This window comes from Microtus oregoni, unplaced genomic scaffold (genome assembly GCF_018167655.1).
Source record: "Microtus oregoni isolate MIOR12 unplaced genomic scaffold, Mior012 000098F_ref0000018, whole genome shotgun sequence".
NCBI lineage: Eukaryota > Metazoa > Chordata > Mammalia > Rodentia > Cricetidae > Microtus > Microtus oregoni.
Window position 1 is genome coordinate 570,976 of NW_024544711.1, and position 18,222 is coordinate 589,197.

The 18,222-nt window shown below is 40.4% G+C and overlaps 1 protein-coding gene across 8 annotated transcripts in view; it reads left to right on the forward strand.

Annotated features, from left to right (window-relative positions):
• Positions 1-18,222, forward strand: part of LOC121443013 (adenomatous polyposis coli protein-like) — a 93,326-nt gene that overhangs the window by 24,331 nt on the left and 50,773 nt on the right. For 3 of the 8 annotated variants that reach the window (XM_041644690.1, XM_041644692.1, XM_041644696.1), the window contains exon 2: positions 16,600-16,752. The exons of 4 other annotated variants lie outside the window; for them this stretch is intronic. In XM_041644690.1, coding sequence (XP_041500624.1) covers positions 16,618-16,752 — 135 coding nt within the window. In that variant the 5' untranslated portion in view covers positions 16,600-16,617. Of the gene's footprint in view, positions 1-649; positions 684-16,599; positions 16,753-18,222 lie in introns of those variants that run through there. One more of the 8 variants, XM_041644693.1, reaches the window with a different exon arrangement.

Sequence of the window (18,222 nt, forward strand, 5' to 3'; positions counted from 1 at the left end):
GTATGCCTAGGAGTGCTTTAAATACACCCTGCTTATACTAACTCCTATTTTATGCTTGTTCTTGTTTAATAAAAGAAGGAATTTAATCACTGAGAGATCAGTTGACTAGTTAGAGGGCGAGAGAGGAGCAAAAACATTTAGCCCAGGCTGGAACTCTGAGGTCAGACACAAGTCACTGTGTTTTGTCATCATGGCTTTTCTGGTAACTGTCCTAAATACAGTCGTAATTAGAGTTAATCTACTGAACAAGTTAATGATTTATAATGTCAGATTATTCATTGTAAATCACTGACTAGAATTGTGTTTCTCTGCTGCATGTCAATCATGAGAATGAAATCTAATTTACTGCCCCTCCCACCGTCAGTATCCCGCATCCCATGAGGGGCTTTCCACCCTGTGGACCTGTGGTTTTGAGTGTCAGCTAACCCGGGCTGCCAAGGTAGGGGTGTCCGGCTGGACAGTGCGGTGCAGTGGGGTGGGTCTCTGCCCTGCTGTGAAGCAGGTCAGAAGCGTGAAGCAGCTGTGTAATCCGCTGGATGCTGACCAGGGCGCTCCCCATTCCAGTCTGGAGCCAGCGGATTGGCTGGGCGCAGACACACGTGACCGACATGTGGCTGTATTGGCGCAGCCTGCCGGGGTGTCACTGGAGACAGAATGGAGGTGCTGCCGGGCTCGAAAATGGGGTAGGTGCTGGAGCTGCGATAGCCCGGCTTGCTGCAGGGGAGAGGGAGGAGGTGGTTTTCTCATGGACTGCCTTAAACCGATGACCTTTCCTTGGCACAGGGTCTACTGCCACATGCCAAGCCTAGGAGGCAGGGGCGTCGTCCCACTCCTCTCCCCCACCCCCCACTGCAGCACAGGAGATGGATTTCCTGTGCTTCTGATCCTGGGATTTTGACAGAAGAGGAAGAAAGGGGGAGGGGTAGAAGTGGTAAGGGGAGCCAGGAGAAAGCCGTTTTGTTTTTTATAATGCCTGTTGACAGTGGAGTGGAATAACAGTATCTAAGGAAACGAGTAGAGGACAACAAAGAATGGAGTATATTCATGGCGAGGAGAGAAAGCCCTAGCCCTTTGAAAGGCTGCTTTTCCTCCTTGGCCACAAGGGCACAGGCAGTGGTCGCCAAGAGTGGGCATACAAAGCTGCAGCTGATGGAAAGGGCTACCGAGGACGGGAGGAAAAAAAGCGGAGCCCAAGTGATCTTTCGCTTGACTGGCGAAATAACGTTCAGTAGTAGTAACGTGCCGCTTTCGTACTGCATGTAGGTGAACTCGTTGAGAATAGGATGCAGAGATAGCTGTGTCTTTGTTAGCGGCAGGATGCAGCGGTAGTGGCTTTCGGTGGTGATGCAGCAGGGCTCTGCTGTAGACAACTGCAGAGAGTAAGCAGATGGAATGCTCAGTCCGTCTACAGGAGGCCAGCGCACAACTACACCCAGAGAGGAGAAAATGCATAGTCTGCCTTTTTAAAGTGGGAGGAATATCAGATTATGAATGTTTTGACAGAGGAGGGTATCAAACACTTTGATTTTATATCACAAGAGATGTCAAATGCTTTGATTTAACATAAATCCTATAGGAAGTCTTAATACATTATGTATGGAACTTGGTCTTCCCCTTTGTTAGTCTAGCTCTTATGCCATTAATTAGATCATTCGAGGGCAGATTACTTTAGAATGTAAATTACTTTGTGAAAAATTTCAGACAATACATTTTTTATAGGCCTGATATTTATGACTTATATTTATTACGTAAATTTCTATTTCTCTACTGTCACTTTTTAATGTAGTTTAATAAAATCTACAGATAAATATTTTAGCTATATCTCTATTTAGTGAGTATCCGCAAGATACAGTCTCAGTCTAAAGTGTTTTAATGACATTAGATGTCTGTCTCGGATGAGTCTTGGCCTTATTCCTGTGCATGTCTATGGCAACCCAACCCCCAACCCCCCCCCCCCCCCCCCCCCCCCCGCCCCGCACTTCAGGCTCGGAGCTGCACTAGCAATGGCTTTGTGAAGCCCTCCAGGATCAATGCTCCTCCAAGATAGTTCCTTTTAAGTTGTTTATGTAGTTGTCTTAATAGAATTTCCAATTTTCATTGACAAATGAAAATTAACAGTTTTATTATTTTTTGTTTTGTTTTGCTGTTTGTTGTGTTTATTTTAAAACAAAGTCTCATTGTGTAGTCCAGACTGGCTTCCAACTTACTTTGTACAAGAGTGACTTCAAACTTAGGCTCCTCCTGCCTCAGCCTTCCAAGTGCTAGGGTTATAAGACTATGCCAGTATGCCAGGCCTAACTTTATTCCTTAATATTTTTAATATTTTAATTTTATGTGATTGTGGATGTCAGGATTAAAAGTACTTGGGATAGCTTTTAAATCTGATGGAAACCATACCTGGGATTAAAGGTGTCATGTTGAACTGGCAATGAAATTTAATAGCTAACATTATCCAATCCCTTGCATCTCAGTCTACTTCTTGAGTTTATGGAATTATAATTTTTACAGATGTATTCTCATTTAATCACCTAGTGAGTGTAGCATTATTCTCATTTTATATGTTTTACAGTTCTCCTATCCTAGTATGTGACTTTATCCAAGGTCATCGGGTCATCTACTGTGTAAGGATAAGAGCTTGTCTTTTATTTAACTTCTGTTTTGTTTTGTTTTGTTTTTCGAGACAGGGTTTCTCTGTGTAGCCTTGGCTGTCCTGGAACTTGCTCTGTAGACCAGGCTGGCCTCAAACTCACAGCAACCACCTGCTTCTGCCTCCCAAGTGTTGGGACTAAAGACCTAAAGACATTCACCACCACTTACTGGCCAGTTTTTAACTATAAGAATGCATTATAAAAGATTTGATAACTTAAAATTACATGTATATATTTACTCTGTGTGTGTGTGTGTGTGTGTGTATTTGCATGCATGTTGCCAAGAAGTTTATGTAGAGGTCACATGACAGCTTATTGGACTTGGTTCTCTCCTCCCTCCATGGGAGTTCCAAGGATCAAACTCAGTCTATTGGGCTTGATGCCTAGTACCTTTACCCACCGAACAATCTTGGCAGTCCCATTAATTAGTATATATTTTTATTAGTATTATAAACATTTCTACAATATTAGATTACAGTATTTTTCCAAGTTAAGAGAAATAAGACTAAATTAAGAAAAGATCTCCCTTTAGTTAGAATAGTCTATATTTCACTGAGCTTTGTAAAGGGGTCTTTAAAATTGCTTATTGCTAACTTTTGTAGCTAGAATTATGTGACCTACTTGGAAATTCATAAATTAACTATTCAGAAGTGTATTTTGTGAACTAAAAGCTATTCATGATTTTGTTTGGATGAATTACAGTGTGAATTTATGTTTTACTGTTTTTCTCTTGCACTGACTTCACACACTGTAACTAGTACTGCACTTCCGTGTTTAAACACTTCGCGGTGCCACTCTCCCGTTGGACGGACGAGGCCAAGTGATAGCTGTTCGCACAGGTGCCAGAAGTGTGATAGCATGTGGCTTAGAAAGATGAGTAACACTTGAGGAAATCTACTCAGTACATATTTGTTAGAGTACCAGCCACATGCCAAACGTCAGAACCAAATAAAACCTGGGAACTAACCTTCATGAGACTTATAATAAACTGTGAAATCTGAACGCGGGTTGGATACTGATTGCTTTGGCTAGTCCTGGGCACCTTTTTAAAGGTTTGTATAATCTGAAATATTTTCTGATTTGCAGGGAAGGAATGGATTGTTCTTTGAAGTACTGTACCCTTGTTTAAGACCTGACATCACAGATTGCTTTTGAATATCATCAAGGTTGAGTGGAATGGTTTCTGTATCATTTAGTCCTGGCTGCCAGTTATATATTTAGTTTTGTTTTTAGACAAGGAAGGACACCCCCATTGTTTTGGTAAGATGATGTGTTATGTGGAAGGAGCTTTGTCCTTTGTTTTCACCTCTCCTTCTATTTTTCTTTCAAAGTGCATGTCTTGTTTTTACATTGCTGGAGGTTGAACCCCACAGCCTTTGCCTCTGCCGCTGGACCATAAGCATTTTTAAGTGTACAGTTCTATGGCATTAAATACATCGTGCATCTATAACCACGGTCATCTCCAGAACCTTTTCATCTTCCCTTGTGGAAACTTTGAGACCATAAAAACCCCAATTCTCTTTCCCTTGACATTTAGCAACCAGAACAGTACTTTATTACCTCTATGAAGTTGCCTGTTGTAGGAATTTCATATAAAAAGATTCATATATTTACCCTTTGGTGACCAGCTGGCTTAATTCATTTATCATAGTGTCTTCATGAATCATTTAAGCTAGCCTGCATGTATTTTAGTTTCTTTCCTTTTGAAGACTGAGTAATTCCATTCCATGCACACTACATTTTGTTTATCTATCTGCCTCTTGGAGTCTGCTTCCATTTTGTCCTGAGTAAAGCTGTGATCATGTGTGTGCTGAGAACTCTTGTCTCTGCTTTCACTTTCTTTTTGTGCTGACAAATGTTTTAACTCTTAAAATGCTGTCTGTTTTACTTCCTGTCCTTAGAATTTGTGGTGCTAACATCGCTGTTTAGCACCCCATAATGTTCATTGTTACTCTAGTGGAGGCTGTAGGTTTCCTTTTCTGGATTCTGTTTACCACAGACTGCAGCGATTCGTACTTGCTATGACTACTCACTGGTTGTCCTAGTTCTGTGTTACTGCACAACAGATCACACCAAAACTTAATGCTTGAAACAACATTGTGCCTTAAATTATAAGCATTTATTGTTTCAGTTTCCATGAGATAGAAATTCAAGAGCATCTTGTTTGCGAGAAAACTGTTTTCTCAGGAAGCTGCAGTTAAGATTTGGTTATCTTTTTTTTTTTTTTAAGATTTATTTATTTATTGTGTATACAGTGTTCTGTCTGTGTGTATGCTTGCTGGCCAGAAGAGGGCACCAGATCTCATTACAGATGGTTGTGAGCCACCTTGTGGTTGCTGGGAATTGAACTCAGGATCTCTGGAAGAGCAGTCAGTGCTCTTTACCTCAGCCATCTCTCCAGCCCCAAGATTTGGTTATCTTGACAGTCATCAGGCCTTGACTAGAACTGAGGCTACTTCCAAGATGACTCGTTCACATATCCTCTATTTCCCAATGGCTACTGACCAATAGTCTCAGTTGCTTATTTTGTGGGAAAGAGGCAAAAAAGGAAGCCATTTATGGTGTGGTCTCAGAGCCTGTACACCATTTCTGTTGTCTTAGGGAGTCATACTTTCTTGGCCTGCCAGCCTGCAAAAAGTGACTTGGAGACTTCTTATTAATTATGAAAGCTTGACCTTAGCTTAGGCTTTTTCCCAACTAGCTCTCATAACTTAAATTAATCTGTTTTTATTCATCTATGTTATATTATGTGACTTGGTTACCTTCTCTGTACTGCATGTCTAACTTGTTCTGCGTCTCTGCATGCCTAGATTCCTTCTTCTCTTCCTCTCTCCCCACACAAGTCCCACCTATCCTCTCCTGCTCAGCTAATGGCCATTCAGCTCTTTATTAAACCAATCAGAAGGTGTCTTGGCAAAGACACATCTTCACAGTGTACAAAGATTATCCTACAACAGCCCTACCTTTACTAAGAGTGCTAAGTCTAGCCTACAAAAGAGATGAATTGGACCTCTTAGGAGAGTATGGTCAGAGAATTTGTATAAACATTTGAAGGTCATTGCATGGATCAGGATGGCACTGGAATTTAGCCCTAAGGGAAGTGGTCACCATATTGGCATTGCTTTCTATTACTGTTATTGTTGCAAACTTAGTGGGTGGAGTGGGTTGGTTATCTGTGGGTTTTGTTGGTTGGTTTTTGAGAGGGTCTTGTATAGCCCAGATTAGCCTTGAACTCCATGTGTAGCTGAGGATGGCCTTGTTGCTATTACTGATCTTCTACCTCTACTTCTGGGATTATGGGTGTATACTTGGTTTTACGTGGTGCTGGGACCAAATCCAGGGCTTTGTGCATGCCAGGCAAGCACTCTACCACCTGAGCTATCCTCAGCCCACTTCAGGATTTAAGACAAAATTTACTATTACGCATTCTTGGAGGTCAGAAGTTGGAATGGTTTCCACTGGCCCGAAGTGAGGAAGCACTTCGGGATCACTGCCCTTCCTAAGGCTGGAGGGAAGTATTTGTTTCTTTGCCTTTTCCCCTAGCTTCTAGGTGCCTCCTTCATTCCCTTTCTCTACCTTCACTGTCAGCAGTGTCATTAATTTCCCTCTGAATCTGACACTTGGCTTCCACTGTCACAGGTCCTTTTTTGGTCAGCCCCTTTCTTCTTCTGTGAACATATGTCATAACATTGGTTCTGCCCGCGTAAGTCAGGAAAATTTGCTCCTCAGACTTGACTGATTGTACCGACAAAGTCTCTTTAGCCAAGAAAAGTAATGCATTTATGGGTTGGGGAGGTTAGGGCACGGACAACTTTCTGGTATCATATTTTTTTTTGCCATAGGTATGCATACTAACAGTTTGTTTTTCTCTGAGGCATTTTGAAAATAATTTTTTTGTGAATAAGTATTACTTTTGAAGTGAGACTAAAATTGTTATTTAAGCCGGGCGATGGTGGCGCACGCCTTTAATCCCAGCACTCGGGAGGCAGAGGCAGGCGGATTGCTGTGAGTTCGAGACCAGCCTGGTCTACAAGAGCTAGTGCCAGGACAGGCTCCAAAGCCACAGAGAAACCCTGTCTCGAAAAACTAAAAAAAAAAAAAAAACTAAAAAAAAAAAATAAAATTGTTATTTAAGGTATAATTGGTAAGTATTGAAATAGGTTTTTAAATTTTTTTTGAATACTGGCTTTATTACCAGTTAAATGTTTATCTGTATATTAGCTACTTATGACAGAGTCTATAATAGAAACTCAGAAATGAAGTCACTCTTTATACCTTTAGACTTGTAGCACCTTTTCTGACTCCAGTCAATGACAGCCTCCTTATACAATCTAATTCCAAGCCACAGTGTTGTTTATATCTCTCCCTCCCTGGTCTCCTTGGTTATTTAATATAACTAAATACTGTATTTAGTTATATTAGATAATTGTGTGCTCCCCAATATGTATCTTGCTTTGTCAACTTCTGAACTTTGATTATGGTATTTGTGTTAATGAACTTGGGGATACAACCTGTGCCCCAAGTCAGGTCTGGTCACCCATCCTCAGCAATTAAAGCCAATTGAAAGAGCCAAATTAAAAGTGGGAAGCCGAAGATTTATTCAATGTGGCCACATTGGGAAGAGAGACAGAGCTCTAGTCAAACAGACACATGCACACACGTACAGATGCACATACTCGAGCAATACCCCAACCCATCTTCTCTGTCCTGAAGTGAGATGGAGGTTAAAGAGAGGACCAAGGATATGCACATCTAAGCAGTCCAGGTCAAGATGTGTGGCCAGCACCATCCCAGATGGACCCATCTTTGTCTGGATTTCAGTCTCCTGCAAACTAATCTGGAAGGTTCTTACAGCTGTGTGAATCTCTCCAGGAGACAAGTTCCCCTCTGGCTGAGGCTTTTTCTTTCTCCCAGCATGAGATTCTTGGGAAATTTTCTGGTTTTTTTTTTGAGGGTTCCCCATTTCAATAGTATGATAGTCAGATTGAAAGACACAGGTATCGCTTTAGAAAATCTTTATTTCCTCCATGCCTGTTGGTTACCTTCCTTTCCTGGAATTCTATCCTCTCATGGTTCTGTTGACGTCTGCAGTGAGCTGGTGGAAGAAGGAGTGCACGGAGTTGTGAGCCAGGGAATAGAAGGTGGCACCCACAAGCCTGATGGTTTTGTATAATGATCTTGTTTATCCTTTTCCAGGAGCTATTTCAGAACAAGGAATGTATTAACTTACCTTTTATCACTATATTATTTTCCCAGAGCTGTTGGAACAAAGTGTCATAAACTGTTGATAGTTTAGAGCATTAGAAACCTGTGATTTTACTATTCTGGAGACTGGAAGCCCAAAACCAATGTGTTGGCAAGATTACTTTTTTCTGAAGACTCCAGGGAAGGGCCTCTCCTCTCCTCTCCTCTTCTCTCTCTCTCTCTCTCTCTCTCAGCAACCCCCCTTTCCATTGTAACATAGTGTTCCTTCTGTGTGTCTGTGTTGATTCACGTGTCCTTGAATTCCACCAATTGATGTAGGCCCCACTTTAATACAGTGTCCTAGCTCTATTACTAATGCAGAGACCCTGTCTACAAAAGGTTCAGATTTATTGTTAGAAATGAACCCATTGTTTACACAAAGCCCTGCTGACATGTCTAATCAACAGCACATATCCTGCTGAAGGAGCAGTAACTATGACACAAACTAGAAATGAAAATCAGCAGCACACAAGAGAATACAACAAGCCAAGCCAAGCAGTGATAGCTCATGCCTTTAATCCCAATACCCAGGAGGTAGAGATAGGCAGAGCTCTGTGAGTTCAAGGCCATGCATATCAAGTTCCAGGACAGGCTCAAGCTACAGAGAAACCTTATCTTGAAAAACCAAAAAAATAAATAAATAAATAAATAAAAGAAAGAATACTCGAACAAAGTAGAAATAGTTTTGCAAGGTGATTTCTCTTTTGGCAAAAAGGTTAGGCAACAGAATCAAAACCCTGCTAGCCAGCATACTCTAAAAATGAAAAAAGGCAACTGTGTTTTATCCCTGACTTATATGACGGTACCTCATCTCACTGAGAACTTGGTTTTCCAAGTGACATGATTGGCACTATCAGCTCAAAGTGGAATGGGAGGACTCAAAGTTTCTTATAGCATTAGCACCGCCTTATACTGGTGTGGTAGTGTATGGATTAGAAATTGTCAGAATTTGTTGATCCCATGGTGCAGCCACAGAGAGTCTTATTCTTTAGTGGAAGGTTGTCTTTCATTTTTCTCTGAATTTGTCTTGTTTTCTATTTGCTTGCTTCTATAACTGATGATGCATATTGTTTACCTTCTATGTGACTGTCACTGGGAGCATTGGGGTTACAGAGACTGCACATTACATACAGCCCTCTTCTAAAGATGTCTGTGCCTTAGCTGAGGAGATAAACACACCAGAGTAAAGTAGACCATAACTAGGCCAAGGTGTGTCATAGTTACTGCTCCTTCAGCAGGATATGTGTTGTTGATTAGACATGTCAGCAGGGCTTTGTGGAAAGCAGCTGAACTGGACCTAGAAGAAGAAGCTATGCTCTAACAGAGCAGAAGATAAATAATGTGGCATTCAAAAAGAGGATGTTAGAACACATGTACCACAAAGGTACAAGCCATATGCAGAAAATATTGAGAAGAGACTTATATGGGGGGGGTATACTGGAACCTAATAGGAGGTAAATTGAAAGCTGTTATCAGGTTAGAGCCTTGCTTGCTCGGTAAGAATGTGAGCATTGGACACCAGTATGGGTTTGACTCCTGACAAACCTTTGGTCTGAGTTCTGGGGAAATTACTTGCCATTTGGACATCACCTTTTCCTTAACTCTACAAGAAGCATAATACTTACTTCATGGGTAGTTGTAAGGTAAAGGGGGGTAATGGGTTTAACACATGTACAGCTTATGGCATATACTATCTGGATTTCACGTCTCAGACACATAGAAGTAAGGATATGTGTAGAAGATATAAATAATATGTCATAGCTAGGAAACAAGGTATAGAATTTTGAGACTTTTATATGCTCTCAATTTTTTTGATAAAGTTTATGAAAATTAGTCATGTAATCTAAGAACAGTTGGTGCCCTTAGCAGTTCTGTTGTTAAGGAAACCACTATAAGAAATGTGTTAATAAAAGGAAGTAAATAATCTTCAGTCTAAGCACTTGGAAGGCAAAGCAGGCTGATCTCCATCTCTGTGAGAGTCCTGAGACACAGTATGATTTAGTGTCATAAAAATATGTCTCCCAAATTAATAAAATACTATTGGGTTAGAACTTTACATTTCTGTTCGATGAAAAAAATGTAAAACCATTATGAATATAATTGATTTTCTTCGTAGAAGATCACTATCCTCATTAGGTACACAGTTGTGTATGAATGAATATAGAAATGGAGTTTCCGGTTTGACCCTTCTCTGAAGTAGTCAGCCACAAATTTGTTTATTTCCTGAAGTAAACACCACTCATTCGTGCTTTATTCCTTACTAGTACTGGGAATTTTCTGTCTCCTCGGGTACCTAAGTGATAGTTAAGTTTTTGAAAGTGTGAATTTACAATCTCAAAAACCTGAGAAGCAGCTAAAAAGGTAAGGAATGGAGTGACTTGCAAAAATCAAGGGGCTTGAGATGAGACCATGTAGTTCATTGTTCTTTTCAGCATAACAACAGATTACCTCTTACTAGCTAAAAGTAAATACTAATTTTCAGAATTTTTCAGTAGCCTTAGAAGTTACGTGGGCTGCCCTTGAATGTTTGAAGATCAGATAGATGCCAGGGTTTTGCAAACTGCTAGCAGTTTCTGTAAACTGGCTGTATTTGAAGATAGTCATGCTGTCCCATGTTGTAGTTTCTGAGGGTTTTATGCTACAAAGACCAGAAGGTACAACAGTCATGTGGGCCTACAAAGACTTATAATGTTTGCTGTTCTCTCTTACAGAAAACGTGTGTAGCTTGACGTGGTGGCCCATGCCTTTAATCCTTGCACCTAAGAGGCAGAGGCAGGAGGATCTCAGAGATTGTCAGGTCAGCTTGATCTGTATGGAGAGGTCTAGACCATAGTGAAACCCTGTCTCCCTTCCCCAACAAAAACATTTGCTCCTCACCCTCTTGATTTAATTGTGATGGCCACCTTAGCGCTTGCCAGTTTTCCAGACAACATCCATAGCCATGTTCAGGGAGTAAGGACTGTCATTGACTATGAGGCCTTGCGGAGTGGAGAGGGTGGCTAACATTGCTTGTTAGAGAAAGTGACAGTGAGAGAGTTAGTCTTCTTGGACTTAAACCCTTTCTTAAAATTAGCATGTCAATTTGGAATCTGACAGTTTTATATTTTCACATTTAAGTTTCGGGGGAGGTGTTGGGTGGTGGTGGCACACTCCTTTAATCCTGCGCTTGAGATGCAGAGGCAGGCGGATCTCTGTGAGTTTAGTCCGCCTGTTCTACAGAGATAGTTTGAGAACAGCCTGGTCTACCCAGGGACGAGGACACGTTCATCGTTTTTGTTTGTTTCTTCCTTTTCCAGTCAGTATTCTTAATGTCGTTAAGATTTACAATGCTTACTAAGACCTAGGCTGTGGTGAAAACTGTGGTGACACCTGTGGATGTTTTGTTTTATTGTAAAGAGGCTGCATGCTTCTAATTTCACCGAGGCATATGCACATGCGCAGCGCTCATGTGGGTACTGGCCGGAAGTCAACTTCAGGGGTCATAGGTTCTCTCACTGCTCTGATTAGGCTAAACTGGGTGGCCCTGTGACGCTGGGGATTGTTCTGTCTCGGCCTCCCCCATGCTGGGATTAGAGGCAAAAGCTACCTTTGAAACACAACAAAACAACTTGGATATTGAGCATCAACTCAGCTCCTCGTGTTTGCAGTGCACGCACTTTGCCAATGTGAGTCATCCTCCAGCCTGATATTAGTTTTGTGGGACCAGGCATGGTAGCTCACATCTGTAATTCCTATTAAGGACTGCTCTCCGTTCTAGGCCAGCCTGGGTTACAGAGTGAGATCCTGTCTAAAACCAAAACAGCTAAAATTATGTAGTAGCTAGGGACCTAGTAATAAGAGCTCTTGCCTAACGTGTAGGAGCATCTAGGTTCAGTGTCCAGTATCTCAGAAACGAAACAGGAAGTTTATTGTAGAAATTTTTAGCAGCCTCCCTCCTATTTCTACTTTATAAAGATTTTTTTATCAGACTATACTCTGACTTTTGTCAAGAGTTTTTTTTTTCTGTTTTAGTAATCAGGTCTTTCTAAAACCTCAATATTTAATGGACTGAATGATATTAATAAACTATATTTACATTCCTAGAATAAGCTGTTTGGTTCTTTACTGTGCATTCTGTTTTCTGATATTTGCTTTAGGGTTTTTGAATCAATATTTGTGAATAACAATAGCCTATGTTGTTTCATTCACAGCCTTTGAGTTTCACACCGTGATCGTCAATTGTTCCTATAGATGGATTGAAGGATATATACTATTTTTCTGTTCTTGAAAGGGTTTCTGTAAAGTTGGGGTGATTTTTTCCCCCCTTTTTCCCCTCCTGGTGGCTGTCCTTCTGTTTAGGAGCAGGGCACTCCTCGTGGCTGTACTTCTGTTTAGCATTACTAAACCCTTCTTTCCCATATTTGAAATATTACCTTTATCATAGACTCAATTTCTGTATGTTTGCTTTCATGTTTTAAAAATTGTATTCTAGTGATTGATTTATTTATATGTCAATATTACAGCTTTTTAAAAAACTTTCATTTAGGCTGTTTGTGGAGGCACGCATGATTAATCCCAGCACTGGAGAAGTAGAAGCAGTTGGATCACTTAAATTCCAGGCTAGCCAGGGCTATGTGGTGAGACCCTGTCTCAAAACAGCATGTACACACACACCACCACCACCATCACCACACTTAAATAACTTTGGACTTAGAGACTAGCTACAGTAAAGAGAAGGATTAGTTCCCATGCACACTCATTCAGTTCTCCACTCTTTCTGACTGTCAGAACTAAGGAAACTGGAAATGGATTGTGCCAATGGAAGCCAGGGTGGTGTAGCCCCAGTCCTTGGGAGGCTGGGCAAGAGGCTTGCTGCCAGTGCAGGGCTAGCCTGGGCTGTGGTGATTTGAGGACAGCTTGGGCCTCGCGTGAGTATGTGATGGGTCTACTCCACTGTCATTTTATATTTTTGCTAGCCTTTCCCCAAATGTGTAGCTTAGAAAACAACCAAAATAAACCATATGCAAAATTTTTATTGGAATTATAAATGTATGTTACTTTAGGGAAAGTAGCGTGTTTATGATGCTGATCTTAATGCACAGTCATGCCTTCCCACTTGTTGGCGATCTGTGTAAGTTTACAGCATCCACCTATGTTTTCCCCATGGATTACCTCTAGGAAGATAAAGCCATAAATTTATATATGGAAGCATGACTTAGCAGTTCTTGTAAATGGGATTTATTTCTTGTGTTTCACCTTCTATCTGTCTTCTATTTGAACATATGAATTTTTAATGTTTGTCCTGTAGTATATTCATATATTGTTCCCCACTATTTCAGTTGTGTAATACTTCATCCAAGGTTTGCCTTCTAATTTCCTTTATTAATTTGTGTCAGCTACTGCTGTAATATAATGTTTCTGTATAAGGAGGATGCTTCTTCTAGGGCTGATGTGAATCATATTAAGGAAGTTGGAGCGTTCGGTTGTCTGGTGTTGGGGTTGAACCTGGGGCTTCACACCTACTAAGCATGCCCCCACATTGAGCTGAGGATGGCTGCTGGAATAGAAAATACCTCTTCTCCTTAGTTCTTTTCTCTGTGTGGTCTATTCATGTCCAGTGATACAAACTAGTAATAACAGCTTTGCCATTGTGACTCCTCCAACCCAGTCTTTCTATGCAGAATTGCTGACCTTGAATTTGTAATCATCCTCCTGCCTTAGTCTCTAGTGCTAAGGCTGATTATAGGTATACACCACCATGCCCAACTGTATTGTAAGTCTTCCTTGAAAAATGTCCCATTTCTTTATGGGGATCAGTTTGGTAAATTATGTTTTCTGATATATTGTTTGACTAATGGTCTTTTATGATCTTATGATTTTAGGTGATCTTTTATGATTTGCCTGATTTTCTTTGGTATTTTTCCATTAATGTTTACTCCATTATCATCTAAAAGTATTAAAACCAAGACAAGCAATTCTATTATTTAAAAAAAAATAGCAGTCCCAGACTTAAGTGAGTAATAATGAATTCTCCACGTTTAATCCTGGTTGTACTACTTTTGCCTTTCTGTTCCTTGCTTTGTTTTCTGCAGTGCATGTGTTTTCTGTAAGCATTTAGGTAAAGTCTGGTTATAGCCTCCTTTTGCTTGCTCTTGCCCTACCTCAAGATGTGAGCAGGGATCTGAGCTGGCATCTTAGCTACAGGGAAATAAGTTGAGGTGTTTGCATGCTCTTGGTCAAGTCAAGTTTTTGAGTTTCCAATTCACAAGGCATGGTGACATTATGTGATCACGTAAGCTCCATTGTTGTGCTTGGGTGGGTACTGAAGATTGAATATTCAAGGCAAGAACTTACCACTGAGCATCACCTCCAGCCCTTTTTAAAAAAAGCGGTTGAATGAGTTCTAGTTACACTATTTGGTGTGAAATTCTTATGATTGCATGAAAAATATTCCCAAAGTAAATGCCAAAATTTCCAATTTTTTTTTTTTTTAAATTTTCGAGACTGGGTTTCTCCGTAGCTTTTTGGTTCCTGTCCTGGAACTAGACCAGGCTGGCCTTGAACTCACAGAGATCCACCTGCCTCTGCCTCCGACCAAATGCTGGGATTAAAGGCGTGCGCCACCAGCGCCCGGCTGAAAACTTCCAATTTTTGTATAGAGCAATTGCAGGTTAAGACATGACAGCTTCAGCCTCCAGAAGGGTTGTGTGGTAGAGTAACCCTCCGTGAAACATCTCATTGTTTTCTTATTTCATTGTTAGAGCAGAAGGACTTTAGTGATTGAGATTCTTTAGGGGAGTAGAGGTCATGAAAATCTTGACCACCATTCAGAACAAATCTGGGGGCTTTGGCCAATAAGAGTGCTTGAGTTCTCAGCACTAACATTGGGTGGATCCCAACCACCTGCAACTCCAGCTCCAGAGGATCTGATGCCCTCTTCTGGCCGCTGTGGGCATTGCACTCTTTTGCTCAAACAGTGTACCAACATCAGTCTGAAGTTTCTGCCTGCTGGCCAGAGCTTGCTCTTTTTTTGTGGTTATGTAAATCGACTTGTCTCAGCACACCCCCACATTAGCTTTTCCCTCGTTTTGTTATTTTAGTGTAACATTGCCTGTAATTGTATTTTAAGTAAATTATTTTGAGGCTTAATTATTAGAGCTTTGTTGGATCCCTACTTGTCAGATGATTTCAATATGCTGTGTATTTCTGGACCTACTTATTATTGACATATATAAAACAGAAAAAAAAGATTAATCATATGAATTTTGCCATTGTCTGAGAGCTCTCCTTGGTCCTGTGGAAAGTGGTCTGCTTCTTTCCCTCTCATCCCTGGTATTACGGAAGGGCAGCTTCACCGTAAGGTCTCACTAAGAAGTTTGCTGCACGTGTGCCTTCAGAATATATTTACTTAGAATCGCGGGTTTTCAGTCTCTATTTTCTTACTCCTAACAGCATTCCTCTAAGTTATGTTGAAGCAGGTGGTAAATGCCTTCTACAAATGAAATAACGAAGGGGTGAAAGTTAACCGATAGATGACCGTGCCTGAGCCTAAGACCATGCTTCCAAATATGAGTCTCCTTGTTTTTAACTTTGGAAACTTCCGATAGATGGTCTCCAGCCCAGGCCTCCCCTTCCTTCTTAGGCACCCTTGGGTTGTCCCAGGTTCACCAGTGTCTCTGGCCTTGTAGAAATGACTAGATTCGAGTCCCTTGATTTGTTGTTAGGGTGCTCGAGTTGTACAACTCCAGTATTGTCACGAATAGCCAATGGTGTAGGCAGCCTGCATTGTCCTAATTAGATGCCCTTCCTTTTATGGAAGCAGTTTATATCAGAATCTTTAAATGTATGTGATGTTTTGTATTAAATAATTTAGAATTGTTTATTCTTAATTTTTATTCCAAAATTAGTTGACATTAAACTAAAAAGAGAATCTGGGTTTCCTGACTCTTGTTATTCTTTCTTTTTTCTTCTTTTGTTTTTCTCTTGCTTAGTCTTGACATGCCCTGTGTCATCCTGTATCTGGTCATACCAACAGCGCTCTCTTTCTTGTCTCCTCTGTTCCCTCCACTCTCTTTAAAGTCTTATCTCTAAGGTCATCCCATGCACTTTCTTCTGTCAAATACCTTTCAGCCTCAGTTTGAACACAGACCACTTCTGCCATAGACTGGGCTATCCTTTCCATCAGAAGTCTCAGTTTTATCCTTGCCTTTGTGACAGTTTTGTGAATGGCTGCTGTTCTGTGACATCTTAAATCTTCAGAACTACTTCACCATGGGATGTTTTAAGACAAACCTTTCATTAAATAAAAGTGATAGAATGGTCTTGTTAATCTGTTCTGACTCTGAAAACCTATAACCCATGCTCAAATCTAAGACTGAAATCCATTACTATACAACTTCCTTATCAGTGGCTCTGTTCTGTAAGTTTGACATAACAGGGCTAGTTAGATCATCTTTAACCTTGAAAGATTCTTACAGATAGAAATCTTCCCTGTGCAAATAGGCTGAGGTCTGCCTTCTGCTTTTACCTGTTTCTCTTCAGCTAGGACCCTGTGTTCTGTCCTCTCAGGAGGTGCTGTTGCTTGAGTGACGTCGTTTGGAGACCAAACCCGCACACAGCCACCATCCCTGTCTGGACAGCTTTGCTGCCATTGTCTCTTCTTTCAAAACAAAACAAGCAGCTTCTCCATTTTCAGTAGTGAATTTCAAAATCCTTTTTAACCCTATAGGTCCAAGGGTAGCCAAGGATGGCTGCAGCTTCATATGATCAGTTGTTAAAGCAGGTGGAGGCCCTGAAGATGGAGAACTCAAACCTTCGACAAGAGCTAGAAGATAATTCCAATCATCTTACAAAACTGGAAACTGAGGCATCTAATATGAAGGTATCAAGACTGCAACTTTTAATTGTAGCTGATCCACTTTCATTCCATATCCTCTTGTCAACTTGGGGTAGCTAAGATGCTTTACTAACTCAAAAGTATACTTTAAACTAAACAATAATATATAAACTCTTTCTTAAAGTTAACATATTCTTAGTAAATGTGTTACATTAATATAACAAATCATTCAAAGAAAATAAATTAGCCCTAGTGACTAGTTCTTTCTAGTTTTTAAGTTTAAAAATAATAACCCCAACTTTATCATTGTATTCAGTTTAGAGGGAAGGGTTTCTGTACAGCTTATAGAAACTAGCTTTATTTTTACAGTGTATCTCAAATATTTCATTGCCTTATTTGGAAAATGCAGGCATCATAAGCCTAGAGAATGATTTCCATGACACTTCTTAGCACTGATGTTGGTTTGCCAGATAGCAAGAAAACTTACACAATAAAATATTTAGTGTGTAGAAGGGAAAAGATTCAAAGTAATTGATTAAAACTTTAGTTACTTTAATTATCAGTTAGGCAGATTCCCAACAAATATAATAACTTCATAAAATTGGAGATTGTCAACAGAAATGGTTTACTTCCTTCCCTGAGGGAAAGTTCTATTTTGTGTTGTTTCTGTTGCTTGGCTATTTTAACATCTTGATTTCTGACTTTTTCCTCTGAATACTCCATTTTGCTCATCTATAGATATCTCCTATTCTATCTAGTTCTTTTCTGTCATTTCAGAGTCTCCCTTCTTTTCTAGACTGCTGTGACTCACTGAAGAAACTGTTCTCTTTCCTGCTTTCTCCATTAGCTCCAGCATCCTAACAGCTCAGCCTTTGCTCTTACACACTGTCTTACTATCATCTACCTATTATCTTTTTCCCATTCTAATTGCCTAAAAACTCTCTGGCAATAACGTCTTCAAAATAGACACTTCATATCATTTTGGAAATAGGATAACTATAAACAATGATTTGTTTTTTCTTACCACAAGCTACTATCAGTGATTTAAAACACTAGAGTCAGTTACCTAATAGGTTAAAAAGCCATTTGTTATCGTAACACTTACAGCACAGCGCCCTTTAAACTTGTACAGGACATCTGTTTGAGAGTTCAGGGATATAATGTGCAGACACATTTTGGTTTGCTTGACTGCATATACATTGCACACTTCCTCCTGAAGGTCCTGTTTAAATGGTACATATCTGATTTGTCATACAGAACTCAGTTCTAGCTTGAAGTTTTCATTTAACTATTTAAGCAAATCCAAAAATTGTTTTTAAAAAACACTTTGGAGGAGACATTTTAGTCGACATTAGGTCCATCTCCATGCTGAAAGTAGAGTGTCTTTGAGAGTGGCCATTCGAGCCGTACCTTGTGCTGCTTCCTTTAAACCAGGCACAGGAGGAATATATTTAAGGTGCGCCTGAATTCAGCGATTTCGCGAAGGTGTTTCTGCACACACCCTTGCAGACCTAT